The sequence below is a fragment of the Carcharhinus amblyrhynchos genome, chromosome 8, assembly GCF_965287045.1.
Source record: "Carcharhinus amblyrhynchos chromosome 8, sCarAmb.v2.hapA, whole genome shotgun sequence".
In the NCBI taxonomy this organism is placed as follows: domain Eukaryota; kingdom Metazoa; phylum Chordata; class Chondrichthyes; order Carcharhiniformes; family Carcharhinidae; genus Carcharhinus; species Carcharhinus amblyrhynchos.
Genome location: NC_137331.1, coordinates 44,309,392 through 44,328,814, shown reverse-complemented (window position 1 = coordinate 44,328,814; position 19,423 = coordinate 44,309,392). Strand labels below are relative to the sequence as shown.

The following is a 19,423-nucleotide window of genomic DNA, read 5'->3' as shown; positions in this document are numbered from 1 at the left end:
GTACTAACTCTTTCAGAACAGAATCCACATTTCTCACACTGGGAATAGCTGCATAATGCTGTCCTTTTTGTAAGAATAACACCACCAAACTTGTCAAGAAATTGCCCTTGTGACTTCTTTACAGTCAGTGAATCTGAGAGTGGAATTGGGAAAGGTTTTCTCCCGAGCTGGAAAGGCAGATTTCCATCCGATAGACTCAGTGTTATTCCAGCAATAAACACTCCACATTTGTGTAAAATCTGCTTGTTCTAATTTCAGCATCTATCATTGGAGACAGCAGCCTCCTAACAACCACTCTTATTCCATGACAAAGGCTTTGTTTGGGATTCAAGTTCCATAGCAACAGTTCAGCTTACATTGGAGCAGCGGGATTTCCATTGGAATCTGACTGTGTAGGAATTCTGGGGGTGACAAAGTTCCTGAACACAAGCACAAAGCTGCAACAGAAGAACAGGAGTAGACCATTCAGCCCCTCAAGCTTAGGCTGCCATTCAATATGATCACAGTTGACAGGATTCTGGCCATGTTCCTGCCTCCCATAATCCTCAGCCCCTCAAAGATCAAAGCTGGCTCTGAACATACTCACTGACCCACAGCACCCCCTGCTCCCTGAGGAAGAGAATTCCACATTAACCACCCTCACACAAGGAATTCCTCATCTCCGTCTTCCGTCTTAACACGCAATATTGTCAAACCGTCTCCGAGATTCTGCAAGAAAGTAAACATCCTGTCAACATCCACACTGTCAACACCCCCACACCCCCTCCAGCCACCCCCCACCCCCCAAATACCCCCCACGCTCCCCCTCACCCTGTCAACACCCCCACACCCCCTCCAGCCACCCCCCCACCCCCCAAATACCCCCCACACTCCCCCTCACCCTGTCAACACCCCCACACCCCCTCCAGCCACTCCCCACCCCCCAAATACCCCCCACACTCCCCCTCACCCTGTCAACACCCCCACACCCCCTCCAGCCACCCCCCACGCTCCCCCTCACCCTGTCAACACCCCCACACCCCCTCCAGCCACTCCCCACCCCCCAAATACCCCCCACACTCCCCCTCACCCTGTCAACACCCCCACACCCCCTCCAGCCACTCCCCACCCCCCAAATACCCCCCACACTCCCCCTCACCCTGTCAACACCCCCACACCCCCTCTAGCCACTCCTTGCCCCCACCAAACACCCCCCACACTCCCCCTCACCCTGTTAACACCCCACACCCCAAACCCTGTCAACAACCCCCACACACCCCAGCCACTTTCCACCCACCAAACACTCCATAAATTGCCCACCACCCTATTAACACCCCCACACCCTCCAGCCACTCCCCAACCCCCGTCACCCTGTCAACACCTCCACAGTCACTCTCCATCACCCCCCAAACACCCGCCATATTCCCCTCACCCTATCAACACCCCTGCCACTCCCCACCCACACTCACCCCCCCACCATGAACATCCCCCACCCTCCAAGCCACTCCCCACCCCCAAACACCCCCACCCACACTCACCACCCCCCCACCCCCCATCCCCAAACATCCCCCACATTCCCCTCACCTCCCAAATACACCCCCAACCTACCAACATCCCCTCCAGCCACTTCCCCAAAAACCCCCCACACTTCCCTCACCCTGTCAACACCCTCAAAATCCCCCATCCACTCCCCACCCTCCAAACAACTCCCACACTCCCCCCCACCCTGTCAACACCCCAAGCCCCCCAGCCACTGCCCACACTCCCCTCCACCGTTCCCCCATTCCACAGGATATGCTGGAAACACGGGGTATGCTGTATACACAGTGTGTGCTGTGTACATGGTGTACATGATGTGGAGATGTCATTGTTGGATCCATGATGTACACAGTGATGGGGCAGAGAGCTATAGCAATTGTAGGGGCAAGAACTGGACTTTTATAATTGATTATCTGGGGGAGATAATTAGCAAAGGCTGGGGAGAAGTAAACTGAGTCTGGAAGCTGGGGTTGGGTGGAAGCTGCAATTGTCTGAATTTTCCACATATTCGGCGCAATGAAGAGGTTTTTACCATTTTTCATGCGTTGAGCTGTTCAGTTCTGTATCGGTGGGAGGGTATGAACACATCTGCCTCCAGCTGATGTGTCCTCTTGCTGCTTGTCTTCAGCTCCTGACCTGGGAAAAATGTCAATCTTCTTGGTGCTAACAGCTGCAGATAAAGTTGACAGTACTGTGTGAGAAGCTGCAATGAGGACTGGTGCAGAAACCCTTCTCGATGCCCCATCTCCAGTGCCCGGCACAGGTCACTTCCCCCCTCAGAGCTCTGTGTCTCGGGGGGACGGGTTATTGCGGGGATACAGTGTGTCTCAGTACCACGGTAAATTGATTAACTGATAATGTCGGAGCTTGGCACTGCCACCTTCAAAACACCAACTCCTAGATTACAGGATTGTTGTGCTGCAGGAAGCTATTTGACCCATTGAACCTGCATTGGCTCCCCAAATGAATTAGTGCTTTTCCCATGCCTTCTTCCCGAACCCAGTCTAAATCCCTTCTGGAAGTCTCAATTGAACCTGCTTCCACCACACTCTCAGACAGTACATTCCAGATCCTAACCACTCGCTGTGTGAATCTGTCTCCACCATGCTCTCAGGCAGTACATTCCAGATCCTAACCACTCGCTGTGTGAATCTGTCTCCACCACACTCTCAGACAGTACATTCCAGATCCTAACCACTCGCTGTGTGAATCTTTCTCCACCATGCTCTCAGGCAGTACATTCCAGATCCTACCCACTCGCTGTGTGAATCTGTCTCCACCACACTCTCAGGCAGTACATTCCAGATCCTAACCATTCACTGTTTTTGTTTCAAATTCTAGCATTCACAGTATTTGATCTTTTTCTGCTGGCTTATACACTCTATTAATAAAACTTAGAATACTTTATACTCTCTCTCAACCTCTGCTGCCACCTTCAATAACATTTATAAGCCCAGCTCTCTCTGTTCCTGCTGTCACTTTGGATCTGTACTCTTTATTTTAAATTGTCTCCATGTTCTTCCTATCAAAATGCATCACCTCACATTCGCCTGCATTGAACTTTAGTTGACACCTTTCTGTCCGCTCCAACTTGTCTATCTGCGTTTCAGGTTCTATGCTACTTTTCAAAATGTTTCCAAATATTGCCTTATCTGCAAATGTTGAAATTATGCCCAGCACACAAAGTTCATTAATCCGTACCAAGGAAAGAAAGAATCCCAACCCTGACTCCTGGGGAACCTTGACAAACCTCCCTCCAGCTCGGAGAATATCCATGGACTATTCCTCTGCTTCCTTCACTCAGCAATTTTGTATCCACATTGCTGCTGTGCTTTTTATTCCCTGAACTCTAACTCTGCTCACAAGCCCGTTGTGTGGCACTGTATCAAATGCCTTCTTAAAGTCCATGTGTACACCACATCCACAGCATGACCTTCATTAACCCTCTTTGTTACCTCCTCAAAAAAACTTCAAGTATTTTAAACACTCACAAATCCCTGCTGCTTTCCCCTTAATGAATCCACAATTGTCCAAGTGACTATTCAATTTGTCCTGAATTATTTCTAGAAGTTTCCCTACTGAAGGTGCACTGATTGCGCTGGAGATGCTGGGCTTATCCTTACACCTTTATTGAACAGCGGTGTAACGTTTGCAATTCTCCAGTCCTCTATCACCATCCCTGAATGTAAGGAAGACTGACTCCTTAGACAGCACCTTCCAAATCCACGACCCGGAAGGACAAGGGCAGCAGGTAGCTGAGAACACCACGGAAGTTCCCCTCCAAGTCACCCATCAACCTGACTTCACTGTCACTGGGTCAAAATCCTGGAACTCCCTCCCTAACAGCACTGTGGATGCCCCTGCACCATGTGGACTGCAGCAGTTTAAGAAGGCAGCTCACCACCCTCTCTAGGGGCAGTTAGGGATGGGCAATACATGCTGGTGTGATTAGTGACACATCCTGGGAATGATTAAATATTTACATGAACAGGTCACTGCCCTGACCTGAACACATCTAGACCGGGAGCACGCAGCTGTGAAAGTGTCAAGCTGAACATGGACTGAGTCAACAGCCAGCAATTTCTCACCTTTTAATTTCCAGGCTAGGAAAGTGACCAGGACAATGAGCAGGAGGCCCCCCACAACTGACCCAGCGATGATCGCTCCGGTGTTCATGTGGACTGAGGTTGGATTGGAGTCAAAGGGTTGGGCTGGAGTGCTCTCGTCGTATTCCACAGAGAAAGTGCCAGAATGGGCTTGGATCGATTTCAGCTGGAACATTAGCTTGTAGCTGCTTCCTGCCACACAATAGTTAACAAAAGCAAATCAGACAGAATATTCCGGAGCCAATTCACCATTCACAGAATGTTACTTCCAGACAGAAACCATTCGGCCCAATTACTGCATGTTGATGCTTGACACAACTCCCAGCAACGGTGTCTATTCACATAACCAGAGGAGGTTACAGAGATAGGGAGGGGTGGAGGGGCTGGAGGAGGTTACAGAGATAGGGAGGGGTGGAGGGGCTGGAGGAGGTTACAGAGATAGGGAGGGGTGGAGGGGCTGGAGGAGGTTACAGAGATAGGGAGGGGTGGAGGGGCTGGAGGAGGTTACAGAGATAGGGAGGGGTGGAGGGGCTGGAGGAGGTTACAGAGATAGGGAGGGGGATAAGGGCTGGAGGAAGTTACAGAGAGAGGGGGGGGTGTAGGGGGTGGAGGATACAGAGATAGGGAGGGGTGGAGGGGCTGGAGGAAGCTACAGAGAGAGGGAGGGGATATAGGGGCTGGAGGAGGTTACAGAGATAGGGAAGGGTGTAGGGGTGGAGGATACAGAGATAGGGAGGGGATGTAGGGGTTGGAGGATGTTACAGAGATAGGGAGGGGATGTAGGGGCTGGAGGAGGTTACAGAAATAGGGAGGGGTGGAGGGGCTGGAGGAAGTTACAGAGAGAGGGAGGGGATGTAGAGGCTGGAGGAGGTTACAGAGATAGGGAGGGGTGGAGGGGCTGGAGGAAGTTACAGAGAGAGGGAGGGGATATAGGGGCTGGAGGAGGTTACAGAGATAGGGAGGGGTGGAGGGGTGGAGGATACAGAGATAGGGAGGGGATGTAGGGGTTGGAGGATGTTACAGAGATAGGGAGGGGATGTAGGGGCTGGAGGAGGTTACAGAGATAGGGAGGGGTGGAGGGGCTGGAGGAAGTTACAGAGAGAGGGAGGGGATGTAGGGGCTGGAGGAGGTTACAGAGATAGGGAGGGGTGTAGGGGGTGGAGGATACAGAGATAGGGAGGGGATGTAGGGGTTGGAGGATGTTACAGAGATAGGGAGGGGATGTAGGGGCTGGAGGAGGTTACAGAGATGGGGGGGGTGTAGGAGCTGGAATAGGTTACAGAGATAGGGAGGGGTGTAGGGGGTGGAGGATACAGAGGTAGGGAGGGGATGTAGGGGGTGGAGGATACAGAGATAGGGAGGGGATGTAGGGGCTGGAGGAGGTTACAGAGATAGGGAGGGGTGTAGGAGCTGGAATAGGTTACAGAGATAGGGAGGGGTGTAGGAGCTGGAATAGGTTACAGAGATAGGGAGGGGATGTAGGGGCTGGAGGAGGTTACAGAGATAGGGAGGGGATGTAGGGGCTGGAGGAGGTTACAGAGATAGGGAGGGGTGGAGGTTACAGAGATAGGAAGAGGTGGAGGGTCTGGAGGAGGTTACAGAGATAGGGAGGGATGTTGGGGCCTAACTGAACCCTCCTGATTGAGTTTGTGTTCTAAGGCAGCTTTCGCCAATCCATTCCGCGGGAATGCTGATGGCTTTGCTGCTACGCTGAACTGGATAGGTTGCTATCTGGGCTCTCCTGTGTATAAGATTCTTCACTCAGCCTGCCCACTGCTTTCCCTCAAATCGATGATGGGGGAATTGGGAATTTGCTCAGGTGAGGTTCAGTGTCTGTCTGAGTTCAGGACTGGGGCTACCTCTCTGTGCAGTATCACATTTCAACACAGATTCTGAGCTCCCTGTTCAACCCCACACTCAGGCTAACTCTGTCCTTTTCGAGTTGTGATAACAAGATTTTGCCTCACTTTCATTTCCATTTTGCTGTTTCCTTATCACAAAGCCAGAGGAACAATGTGATTGCTCTGAGATAAAATATTAGTGTCACTGCCTCGGAATTGTTCACTTTGTAAATTCCAAAAGTGTCAGCTTGTGGAGATCCGGTATTTCTGCTGGAATTGGAGAGGGGAGACGTGAGGATTGAACCGTCGATTCCCGTTACCATTAATGCTGATGGAGAGGTCAGTGTAATTCGCCCAGCAGCCTGCGAACAAGATACTGGTTGTCCCATTGAGTCCTGGAACCGGCACATTTTGGGAATCTGTAAGGATAGCATCCAGCTCCCATGAGGTAACACCCACTGACACACAGTTACCCTGGAAAACAAAACACAACCATCAGATTATAACACAGAGTACACTGGCACACTGCTGTGTAAAAAGTCTGACAACACCAGGTTTTAGTCCAACCTATTGTTGTCAGACTTTTTACTGTGTTTACGCCAGTCCAACGCCGGCATACGCACATCATGACACTGTTGTGTACCAGAGTGCCATGTACCACAACACTGTGGACAGAGCATTGTGTATGCAAATTCACAGGCAGAGTGGCTTGTACTGTGGCACCGTGCGTGGGAGCATAGGGCCCGCGGCACCGTGCGCAGGAGCACTACGTACACAACACAGTGTACAGAGTGCCATGGACCACAACAGTGGCAGCTGGAGTTTAACCCTGATAAGTGCGAGGTGATTCATTTTGGTAGGACAAAGTTGAATGTGGATTACAGGATCAACGGCAGGGTTCTGAGGAATGTGGAGGAACAGAGAGATCTTGTGGATCGTATCCACAGATCTCTGAAGGTTGCCACTCAAGTGGATAGAACCGTGAAGAAGGCTTATAGTGTGTTAGCGTTTATTAACAGGGGGTTTGAGTTTAAGAGCCATGGGGTTATGCTGCAACTATACCGGACCTTGGTGAGACCACATTTGGAATATTGTGTGCAGTTCTGGTCACCTCACTATAAGATGGATGTGGAAGCATTGGCGAGAGTGCAGAGGAGATTTACCAGGATGCTGCCTGGTTTGGAGGGTAGGTCTTATGAGGAAAGGTTGAGGGAGCTGGGGCTTTTCTCCTTAGAGCGGAGGAGGATGAGAGGCGACTTAATATAGCTTTATAAGATGATGAGGGGGATATAGTGGACATGCAGAGGCTATTTCCTCAGGTGGATGTAACTTTACTAGGGGGCATAACTATAAGGTTCATGGTGGGAGATATAGGAGAGATGTCCAAGGTAGATTATTTACTCAGAGAGTGGTTGGGGTGTGGAATAGACTGCCTGCTGTGATAGTGGAGTCAGGCACTTTAGGAACTTTCAAGCGGTTATTGGATAGGCACATGGAGCTCATCAGAATGATAGGGAGTGGGATAGCTTGATCTTGCTCAGTGAAAATCACCAGGACACAGCACTTTGTACGTGGTACACAGTGTTGTGGTACGTGGCACTCTGGACACAGCGTTGTGGTACAAAGCTCGGCACATCAACGAGGGCTGAAGAGCCTGTACTGTTCTATGTTCTAACACTGTACAGAGTGCCACGTACCACGACGCCGCGTACAGAGTGCCACGTACCACGGCGCCGCGTACAGAGTGCCACGTACCACGACGCCGCGTACAGAGTGCCACGTACCACGACGCCGCGTACAGAGTGCCACGTACCACGACGCCGCGTACAGAGTGCCACGTACCACGACGCCGCGTACAGAGTGCCACGTACCACGACGCCGCGTACAGAGTGCCACGTACCACGACGCCGCGTACAGAGTGCCACGTACCACGACGCCGCGTACAGAGTGCCACGTACCACGACGCCGCGTACAGAGTGCCACGTACCACGACGCCGCGTACAGAGTGCCACGTACCACAACGCCGCGTACAGAGTGCCACGTACCACAACGCCGCGTACAGAGTGCCACGTACCACAACGCCGCGTACAGAGTGCCACGTACCACAACACTGTGTACCACATACAAAGTGCTGTGTCCTGGTGATTTTCACTGAGCCTCGGTGCTTAGGCTAGTCAGAGGGTTGAACTTGTGTAGAGAAAGGCTGAAAATCAAATATTACATCTTGGGCAGGGGGTGGAGCGTGCAGGGCAGGGGGTGGAGGGGTGGGGGTGCAGGGCAGGGGGTGGAGGGGTGGGGGTGCAGGGCAGGGGGTGGGGGTGCAGGGCAGGGGGTGGGGGTGCAGGGCAGGGGGTGGAGGGGTGGAGCGTGCAGGGCAGGGGGTGGAGGGGTGGAGCGTGCAGGGCAGGGGGTGGAGGGGTGGAGCGTGCAGGGCAGGGGGTGGAGGGGCGGAGCGTGCAGGGCAGGGGGTGGAGGGGTGGAGCGTGCAGGGCAGGGGGTGGAGGGGTGGGGGTGCAGTGCAGGGGGTGGGGGGTGCAGGGGATGGGGTCTTGGGGGTGCAGGGTGGAGGGCTGTGGGAGTGGGGGATGCAGGGTGGCCCTTCTGAAGTCAGGCCTCATCCTCCTTAAGGTCCAATAGCCTCTTGTCGAGTCCCCCCCACCCCCGACATTCCCTGAGACCCTGGTCACCACCGACTCCTCAGGCGATGGGAAGTGGGAACTCCACCCTTGGAAACACTCAGAGGCAGAAACATTTCCAGACAGTGTGAATGGAAGCTGCCAGTGGAAACATGACTTACATCATCGTCCACTGCCATCACACTGGGCTGTTGCCTCAACACCTGCCCTGCTTGTCCAGCGATGGGTTCCTTCACCACAACCAAACCTGTCACTGTGGCCACGTGGTTACTACTCGCTGCTTTACTCAGAACCGGTTTGGAAGCCATCTACAGGAATAACAACAACAACTCATATTTACATAGCGCCATTAATGCAGTAAAACAGCCCAAGGTGCGTCACAGGAATATAAAACTCCTGTGCTTCAGTGTCAGGTTGTGTTTAATGTTTCTGTGTGGGCTGTGGGGGTAATGGCTAGGCCAATATTTATTACAAGGGCAGCCACCAGGAAGTCAGTCACTGAAGTGAAGGAGCTTCTTAAAGGAGGATAGCGAGATGTAGAGGTGGAGGGGGGGGAGAGGCTGAGAGATCAAAGGGATTACGGATGTAATTCCAGAGCGTGAGGCCCAGGCTGCTGAAGGCACAGCCACCAATGGTGGAATAATTCAAATGAGGGATGCTGAGGAGTGTAAGATAGGAGTTGCAGAGAAGGTGGAGGGTTGTGGGGTTGGAGGAGATTACAGACAGGGAGTGATGAGGCGGAATTTTAAAATCAGAATGTCGCTTAGTTATTGTAGCTCAGTGAGTGCAGGAGCGATGGGTGAAGGGGGCTGAATGAGTCAAGACCCAAGCAGCTGCATTTGGGATGATCCCAAGTTTGGAGGAGTCTTGCTTTCAGTTTAAAAAACAGCCACAACTTTTCCAAAATGTCTGAAAGATTTGAGATTCACGTCCACTAAACTTCTCCATATCTGCTTTCAGTTCTGATAATGTGGCATGCTGAGTTTCTGAGGCGAGTGGCTGGAACTTCCTGGCTGGAGATTTTCTTGTTGTGAAACCCCAGTCAGTCACCCGAGTCTTGATGAGTCACTGCTCGGCCTCCAACAGGCCCAGAGATCCCCCCATCCCGCACCCCCCAATCCCAATCCCATCAAATCTTCTGGAAAGTACATTTTCTGTTAAAATAAGACAAACCTAACTTTCCTTTATTTCCCTTCAAGTGAACATGCACAAAATGAGCAGGGACAGGACAGGCAGAACTGTAACCACAGCTCACACAGGCCTGGCTAGTCCCAATCTTCACACGCCCCCTGCAAAGGGTGGATTTCCAGCCCATTGCTCATTTTGCTGAAGCCACCACATTTACTTTGTCACTAAATTTCACAAAACAGAAAACATCAAATCCATAGAACCCTACAGTGCAGAAAACAGCCATTCAGCCCACTGAGTCAATCCCACCCATACCCTATCCCCGTAACCCCACGTATTTACTTTAGCTAGTCTCCCTGACACTAAGGGGCAATTTACCACGGCCAATCCACCTAACCCACATGTCTTTTGGGCTGTGGGAGGAAACTGGAGCACCCAGAGGAAGCCCATGCAGACATGAGGAGAATGCGCAGACTCTGCACAGATAGTGACCCAAGCCAGAAATGGAACCTGGGTCCCTGGTGCTGTGAGGCAGCAGTGCTAATCACTGTGCCACCGTGCCATCCACATAAGAGGAAACATCCTCTCCACATCAATCCTGCCAATACTCCTCAGGATCTTGTATGTTTCAATCAAGTCGCCTTTTACACTTCTAAACTCAAGCCCAGCCTATCCAACCTCTCCTCATTAGACAACCCACCCATTCCTAGTATTAGCCTGGTAACCGTCTCTGAACTGCTTCCAAAACATTTACATCTTTCCTTAAATTAGGAGACCGATACTGTGCACAGTACTCCAGATGTGGTCTATATAGCTGAAACAGAACCTCCGAGATTTTGTATTTTGCAGAAGGATATATTGGCCTTGGAGGGAGTGCAGAGGAGGTTCACTAGGCTGATACCGGAGATGAGGGGGTTGGACTATGAAGAGAGGCTGAATAGACTGGGTCTGTACTCGTTGGAGTTTAGAAGGATGAGGGGGGATCTTTTAGAGTCGTATAAGATAATGAAGGGGATGGATAGGGTAGAGGTAGAGAGATTCTTCCTGCTTAGAAAGAATAGCAGGACTAGAGGACACAGCCTCAAGATAAGGGGGGGGGGGGGGGCGCTGCAGTTTAGAATGGAGTTGAGGAGGAACTTCTTCACTCAAAGGGTGGTGAATCTCTGGAATTCTCTGCCCGTTGAAGTGGTGGAGGCTGCCTCACTAAATATATTTAAGTCACAGGTAGATAGGTTTCTGATAGACAGGGGAATTAAGGGTTATGGGGAGAAGGCAGCAAAGTGGAACTGATCCACTTCAGATCAGCCATGATCTTATTGAATGGCGGGGCAGGCTCGAAGGGCTAGGTGGCCTACTCCTGCTCCTATTTCTTATGTTCTTATGTATTCAATTCCATTATATTAGCTTTCTGAATGGACTTAATAGAACATAAAACACTACAGCACAAACAGGCCCTTCGGCCCACAAGTTGCACCGATCATATCCATACCTACCAGGCCTATCTATAACCCTCAATCCCATTAAATCCCATGTACTCATCCAGAAGTCTCTTAAAAGACCCCAACAAGTTCGCCTCGACCACCACTGACAGCAGCCGATTCCACTCACTCACCACCCTCTGAGTGAAAAACTTACCCCTGACATCTCCTCTGTACCTACTCCCCAGCACCTTAAACCTGTGTCCTCTCGTAGCGACCATTTCAGCCCTGGGAAATAGCCTCTGAGAATCCACCCTATCTATACCTCTCAACATTTTATAAACCTCCATCAGGTCGCCTCTCAACCTTCGTCTCTCCAGGGAGAAGAGACCTAGCTCCCTCAACCTATCCTCATAAGGCATGCCACCCAATCTAGGCAACATCCTTGTAAATCTCCTCTGCACCCTCTCAATAGCTTCCCCATCCTTCTTGTAGTGAGGCGACCAGAACTGCACACAGTACTCCAAGTGGGGTCGGACAAGGGTCTTATAAAGATGCAGCATTATCTCCCGACTCCTAAACTCAATCCCTCGATTAATGAAGGCTAGCACACCATACGCCTGCTTGACCACATCCCTCACCTGCGAGGCCGATTTAAGAGTCCTATGGACCCGGACCCCTAGGTCCTTCTGATCCTCTACACTGCTGAGAGTCCTTCCCTTGATATTGTACTCCTTCATCCCATTGGACCTGCCAAAATGGACCACTACACATTTATCTGGGTTGAAGTCCATCTGTCACCTCTCCGCCCAGTCTTGCATCCTATCTATGTCATGCTGCAACTTCTGACATCCACAACACCAGCAACCTTCGTGTCGTCGGCAAACTTACTAACCCATCCCTCCACTTCCTCATCCAGGTCATTTATGAAAATGACCAACAGCAAGGGTCCCAGAACAGATCCCTGGGGCACTCCACTGGTGACCGACCTCCATGCAGAAAAAGACCCATCCACAACCACTCTCTGCCTTCTGCAGACAAGCCAGCTTTGGATCCACAAGGCAACAGCCCCATGTATATCTGTTTTATAACTTGTCCATGCACATCTGTTTTAATGTCAGATTTGGAGCATCTGCAGTGTTAGATCTTTGATCCGGAAGGAATGGATTGATATAAATGGCTTTTGAAAAGAGATCTAGATAAATACGAGAGAGAAAAGGGGATAGTAAGATATAAGACTGCTGAATGGCTGCGAGACAGCAGATTGAATGGGAGCAGAGAGTCTGGGCCGAATGGCCTTGTTCTGTGCTCTGTATTCTATGTTAATGAACAAGTATAACTTGTGTTTACACAGCCAATAACATTCTCCACTCTGCCTGTTCTTACTGGAGAGGGTGCAGCTCTGAATGGGGTGAAATGCAGACATTACCTGGGTCCACTCTGCGTCACCTGGAGGTGGGACAGGGCTGGACATTTCCATTGTCGAGACTGTAAAGCCCAGGGAAGCACTGAGGTTTCCGGTGAGCATGGCCTCACCAAGGCTGCTGGCAAACCCCTTCAGATCGGAGAACTGCAGCTTGCCTGAACAATATGAAATGAACACAAGTCCCAGGTCAGTGGACCAATCTTCTCAGAAATCTCCAATCATAGAATCCCTCCAGTGCAAAAGGAGGCCATTCAGCCCATCAAGCCTGCACCAACCACATTCCCATCCAGGCCCTAACCCATAACCCCATGCATTTATCCTAGCTAGTCCCCCTGACACTAAGGGGCAATTTAGCATGGCCAATCCTAACCTGCACATCTTTGAACTGTGGGAAGAAACAGGAGCACCTGGACGAAACCCATGCAGACATAGGGAGAACATGCAAATTCCACACAGACAGCGACCTGAGGCCGGGAATTGTCAACAGTGCTAACCACTGTGCTCTCGTGTTGCCCATGCTGCAAAGCTGACTTGGTACTTTGTAACTGGGCTCCTGTGAAATAACATTTACACTCCGTCACCTTCTCCTTCACTACCTGCCTCGGGGGGGTTTAACCCTAACTTCATTGAAAGATCAGCTTAAACTTGTCAAAATGTTTCAAGAGACTTGTTCATAACAAGAACAAAGAATATTACAGCACAGGAACAGGCCCTTCGGCCCTCCAAGCCTGTATCAACCATGTTCATCTGAATAAAAACCCCCCGCCTTTCTGGGACTAATCCCATCCTATTCATGTATTTGTCTAAATGCCTCTTAAAACTCACTACTGTCTCTGCTTCCACTATCTCCCCCAGCAGCGAGTTCCAGGCTGTGTAAAAAACTTATCTTGTACATCTCCTTTAAACCTTGCCGTAGAGTCAGAGGTTTACAACATGGAAAAGGCCCTTCAGCCCAACTTGTCCACACCATCCTTTTTTTTTAGAACCCCTAAGCTAATCACAATTGCCCGCATTTGGCCGATATCCCTCTATACCCATCGCACCCATGTAACAATATGAGCATTTATTGGGCATCATTAATTGCCATCAGGAAGGTGGTGGGCTGCTTACTTAAACCTCCACAATCCATGTGATGATGCTGGGAGGATGGGGAATTCAAATGATTCTGTTAGAATTGTGGCATTAATGTCATTCCAGACAATGTGAAACATTTTTTTTCTCCCCTCCTGGAAATTGTTTCAGAGATGGCGGTTCAGGCAGTAAGCTGCACCTCCTGCGGTATGTATGAGGTGAGGGACACCAGTAGTGTTCCTGCTGATTTTACCTGCAGGAAGTGGGTACACTTGCAGCTTCTGGAGGATCGTGTTAAGGAGCTGGAGCTGGAATTGGAGGAACTCCGGATAATTCGGGAGGTTGAGGCGGACATTGATAGGAGTTACAAAGAGATAGTCACTCCTAAAAATGAGTCTTGGGTAACTGCTAGGAAGAGGGGTAAGAAGCAAATCAGGGAGACAATCCCCTAGGGCTGTTCCCCTCCAAAATAAGTTTTCTGTCCTGGAGGCTACAGTTGAGGAAGAATCAACTGGAGATAGCCAAAGGGAGCAGGTCTCTGGAGGTGAGCCTGCTGTGAAGGCTCAGGTGGGTAGGGGAAGTAAAAGATTGGGCCTGGTGATTGGGGACTCCATAGTTAGGGGGACAGATAGGAGAGTCAACAGTAATGGAAGGGACTCAGGGCTGGTGTGTTGCCTCCCAGGGGCTGGGGTCCGGGATATCTCAGAGCGGGTGTTCAAGACTCTTAAGGGAGAGGGGAGTCAGCCCCAAGTCATAGTTCATGTGGGGACACATGACATAGGGAGGATAAGGGTAGGGGATATTAAACAGGAATTTATGGAGTTGGGGTGGAAACTTAGGGCCAAATCAAACAGAGTGGTTATCTCGGGAGTCTTGCCTGTGCCACGGGATAGTTTAGAGAAGAACAGAGAGAGGGGAAGTTTGAACTCGTGGCTGAGGGGATGGTGCAGAAGGGAGGGGTTCAGGGTCTTGAACAACTGGGGCTCATTCTGGGGAAGGTGGGACATCTACAGGAGTGATGGTCTACACCTGAATCAGAGGGGAACCAATATCTTGGGGGGATAATTTGCAAAGGCTATGCAGGGGGGTTTAAACTGATTCAGAGGGGGGGTGGGATCCTGAGTAGCAGGGATGAAATTGAGGGGGTCATAGATGAGGACTGTAAAGCACGGCATCGTGGGGGTGGAGTAGAGCATGGTTTGAAATGCGTATACTTTAATGCGAGGAGTATTCACAATAAGGTGGATGAACTTGCAGCGTGGATCTGTACCTGGAACTTTGATGTTGTGGCCATTTCAGAGACATGAATAGAGCAGGGACAGGAATGGTTGTTGCAGGTTCTGGGGTTCAATTGCTTCAGTCCGAGTAGAGAAGGAGGTAGAAGGGGGGGAGGAGTAGCATTATTAGTCAAGGACTGTATCACAGTGACAGAAAAGAAGATTGATGAGGACTTGTCTGTTGAGGTAGTATGGGCTGAGATTAGAAATAGGAGAGGAGAGGTCACCCTGTTGGGAGTCTTTTATAGACCTCCTAAAAGTTCTGGAGAGGTAGAGGAAAGGATTGCAGAGACGATCCTGGACAGGAGTGAAAGTAATAGGGTAATTGTTATGGGAGACTTTAACTTTACTAATATTGATTGGAATAGCTATAGCTCTAGCTCATTAGAGGGGTCAGTTTTTACACAAAGCGTGCAGGAAGGTTTTTTGACTCAGTATGTAGATAGGCCAACTAGAGGTGAGGCTATATTGGATTTGGTGCTGGGAAATGAGCCAGACCCGGTGTTAGACTTGGAAGTTGGTGAGCATTTTGGTGATAGTGACCACAATTTGGTTACGTTCAGCTTAGTGATGGAAAGGGATAGGCATGAACCTCGGGGCAGTAGTAATAGCTGGGGGAAGGGTAATTATAAGGCTGTTAGGAGAGAATTAGGGAGCATAGGTTGGACTAGGAAACTACAGGGGCTTGGAACATCCGAAATGTGGAGTTTATTCAAGGAGCAGCTACTGCGAGTCCTTGATAAGTATGTCCCTGTCAGGCAAGGAGGAAATGGTCGAGCAAGGGAACTGTGGTGCACTAAAAAAGTTGATTCGCTGGTTAAAAGGAAAAAGGAGGCTTATGTCAGGATGAGGCTTGAGGGCTCAGATAGTGCACTGGAAAGCTATAGATTAGCCAGGAGGGAGTTAAAGAGTGAGTTAAGAAGAGCTAAAAGAGGACACGAGAAGACTTTGGCTGATAGGATTAAGGAGAATCCTAAGGCTTTCTTTAGATATGTTAAGAATAGAAGACTGGTTAGGGCAAGATTAGGGCTAGTCAGAGACAGCAGTGGGAAGTTATGTGTGGAACCGGAAGAGATTGGAGAGGCACTGAACAAATATTTCTCTTCGGTATTCACGCAGGGAGACGTAAATGTAGTTGTGGAGAACACTGGGTTACAGGGTTGTAAACTGGATAGTGTTGCAGTAGATAAGGAGGATGTGCTAGATACTCTTGAGGGTTTGAAAATAGATAAGTCCCCTGGGCTGGACGGGATTTACCCTAGGATTCTCTGGGAGGCAAGAGAGGCGATTGCAGAGCCTCTGGCTCTGATCTTCAGGTCGTCGTTGGTCACAGGTATAGTGCCAGAAGACTGGAGGATAGCGAATGTTGTCCCACTGTTTAAGAAGGAGAATGGAGACTTCCTCGGGAATTATAGACCGGTGAGTCTTACTTCTGTTGTGGGCAAAGTATTAGAAAAAATTATTAGGGATAGGATTTATAGTTATTGAGAGAGTAATGAATTGATTGGAGATCGTCAGCACGGTTTTGTGAAGGGTAGGTCGTGCCTTACTAACCTTACTGAGTTTTTTGAGAAAGTGACCAAAGAGGTGGATGGGGGTAAGGCAGTTGACGTGGTATATATGGACTTTAGTAAGGCGTTTGATAAGGTTCACCATGGAAGGCTTCTGCAGAAAATGCAGATGTATGGGATTGAGGGTGATTTAGTTAATTGGATCAGGAATTGGCTAGCTGATAGAAGACAGAGGGTGGTGGTTGATGGAAAGTATTCGTCATGGAGTTCGGTTACAAGTGGTGTGCCTCAGGGATCTGTTTTGGGGCCACTGCTGTTTGTAATTTTTATAAATGATCTGGATGAGGGTATAGAAGGATGGATTAGTAAATTTGCTGATGACACCAAAGTCGGAGGAGTGGTAGATAGTGAAGAGGGGTGTCATAGTTTACAGAGAGATTTGGACAAGTTGCAGAGCTGGACCGAGAGGTGGCGGATGGAATTTAATGCGGAAAAGTGTGAGGTGATTCACTTTGGCAGGAATAACAGATGTGTAGAGTATAGGGCTAATGGTAGGACTCTGAATAGTGTTGACGAACAGAGGGATCTAGGTGTATATGTGCATAGATCCCTGAAAGTTGGAAATCAAGTCGATAAGGTTGTTAGGAAGGCATACGGTGTCTTGGCGTTTATTGGTAGGGGGATTGAATTTAGGAGCCCCAACGTCATGTTGCAACTGTACAAAACTCTGGTGCGGCCACACTTGGAGTATTGTGTGCAGTTCTGGTCCCCACATTATAGGAAGGATGTGGAGGCTTTGGAGAGGGTGCAGAGGAGGTTTACCAGGATGTTGCCTGGTATGGAGGGAAGGTCCTATGAGGAGAGACTGAGGGATTTGAGGTTGTTTTCGTTAGAAAGAAGGCGGCTAAGAGGAGATCTTATTGAAACATATAAGATGATTAGAGTTTAGATAGGGTGGACAGTGATAGCCTTTTTCCTCTGATGGAGAAAGCTAGCACGAGGGGACATAGCTTGAAATTAAGGGGTGGTAGTTATAGGACGGATGTCAGAGGTAGGTTCTTTACCCAGAGGGTGGTGGGGGAATGGAATGCCCTGCCTGCTGCAGTTGTAGATGAGCCTAGTTTGGGGGCGTTTAAGAGGTCTGTGGATAGGTTTATGGATGGAAAGGGATTGGCTTAGGTTAGAGGGTCATTGCTTTTTTCTTAATTGGTCGGCGCAACATCGTGGGCCGAAGGGCCTGTTCTGCGCTGTAATGTTCTATGTTCTATCAGTCTCTTACCACGAGACCGGAGCAGTGGCTCGTGGAGGGCAGCTTTCCTTCTCCGAGAGGCATCAGTCACTCAGTTAAGTTTTGATGCCAATCCTACAGGTTGCATTGGTCGCTTTGAGTGCCAACCAGAAATTGCCAGATTTTTTCAATTCAGTTGCGTACCAAGCTCTACTGGGATTTGAACTCTTGGAGTGAGATTTTCTGGACGCGCTCACCCCAAAACCAGAAAATCCCATCCGAGGTCAACGGATTTTTGCTTAGTCCTCCCCCTGGCCTGCTACAATTCCTGTGGTGGGCGGGACAGGAAAACTCCTCTCCTCTATGTTTGGGTTGCTAAAGCTATCAGGATTAAAGCCTTGTTCTCCAGGATCACCTGGAAGGATATCCTAATGGGAGCCAGAGATGTTCAGAGCCCCCGTTTACCTTCAGTGGAGTTGCTGTTGGTAGAGTTACTCAAGCCGGACGATAATTGTTCCGATGGAGGTTCTCCAATTTCCACTTCAACGGTAATCCCTGCAGCACGCTTCCTCCGACGCCCTGTCTCCCGCACAATGTTGGTTATACGGATTTTATTCGGAGGCACATCTAGGAATAGGGCAAGGTTCTTGACTAAGTTGGGACCGTAAAATTCATCCACCGTCATCGCGGGCAGGTTAAAGGCGATTTGAAGGACAGGAGAGGTGTGGATCTCGACTGGAGTTGAGCCTCTCAGCAGAACGTTCAGCATCTGGTATGTTCTGTCAAAGTAATTGGCTCCGGAGACAGGGGAGTCCAACTTGGGAACAAATTCTCCTGTGAAGATAGAATAGAATGCATCAAGGAAACCAGGTAGAATTTAAACGGATACTGAGCCTGAGTGATTGGATATTGAGCCTGGGTTATATCAGAACTGAAGCACAGTGAACAATTTTGGCCATCAAGTTACAAAATGGGTAGAGAAGCATTAGCAAAGGTACAGTCAGAAAAGAATGAACAATATCAGAACTGAGAGGTGGGCAGCACGATGGCACAGTGGGTTAGCCTGGCTGCCTCACAGTGCCAGGGACCTGGGTTCGATTCCCAGCTTGGGTCACTGTCTGTGTGGAGTTTGCACATGCTCCCCATGTCTGCATGGGTTTCCGCCAGGTGCCCCAGGTTCTTCCCACAGTCCAATGATATGCAGGTTAGGTGGATTGGCCTTGCTAAATTGATCCTTAGTATCAGGGGGACTAGCTAGGGTAAATACATGGTGTTGTGGGGATAGGACCTGGTGCAGACTCGATGGCCCGAACAGCCTCCTTCTGCACTGTAGGATTCTGTGCCCAGCAGGGAAATCCAGCCAGCCTGGGTGAAGGTTCAAGTTACCTGGCAGAGCACTTTCAGATGATGAAAGGGTTCTGATTGGACAGGTGTAGAGTATAAGCACTCGGATCTGGTAAATTCCCTGGTATCCAGCAGGTAACACTGTCCTTTCATTTCCTATGTGCCTAAGTGCAGTTATTGGGAAATCCAGGTGATTATTTTAAAGATTTAACTGTTAGTTTACCTTCATAGGTTGGGCCTTTCAGTGTGAAATCACTGTGGTCGGTGTTCCATTGGACATTGGTGGGAGGGACAAAGATATTGTTCACATAAACCTCCAGACGCTGTGATGTGGAATAATAAATGGCCAAACGCACAGCCTTGATTAAAAGAAAGGATCATTAACTTTCTATATCTTCACTGTTCCAGTCAATCTACTG

At 49.7% G+C, this 19,423-nt stretch overlaps 1 protein-coding gene across 1 annotated transcript in view; it reads right to left on the bottom strand.

The window, feature by feature from the left end:
* Positions 1 to 2,057: 2,057 nt before the first annotated feature.
* pkhd1l1.1 (PKHD1 like 1, tandem duplicate 1) overlaps positions 2,058 to 19,423 on the bottom strand; it is a 151,797-nt gene continuing 134,431 nt past the window's right edge. The window contains exons 74-80 of the mRNA XM_080193526.1: positions 19,228 to 19,363; positions 18,126 to 18,494; positions 12,577 to 12,728; positions 8,763 to 8,909; positions 6,286 to 6,439; positions 4,107 to 4,316; positions 2,058 to 2,188 (exon numbers count right to left, since the gene is read on the bottom strand). Coding sequence (XP_080049652.1) covers positions 2,073 to 2,188; positions 4,107 to 4,316; positions 6,286 to 6,439; positions 8,763 to 8,909; positions 12,577 to 12,728; positions 18,126 to 18,494; positions 19,228 to 19,363 — 1,284 coding nt within the window. The 3' untranslated portion in view covers positions 2,058 to 2,072. The remainder of the gene's footprint in view (positions 2,189 to 4,106; positions 4,317 to 6,285; positions 6,440 to 8,762; positions 8,910 to 12,576; positions 12,729 to 18,125; positions 18,495 to 19,227; positions 19,364 to 19,423) is intronic.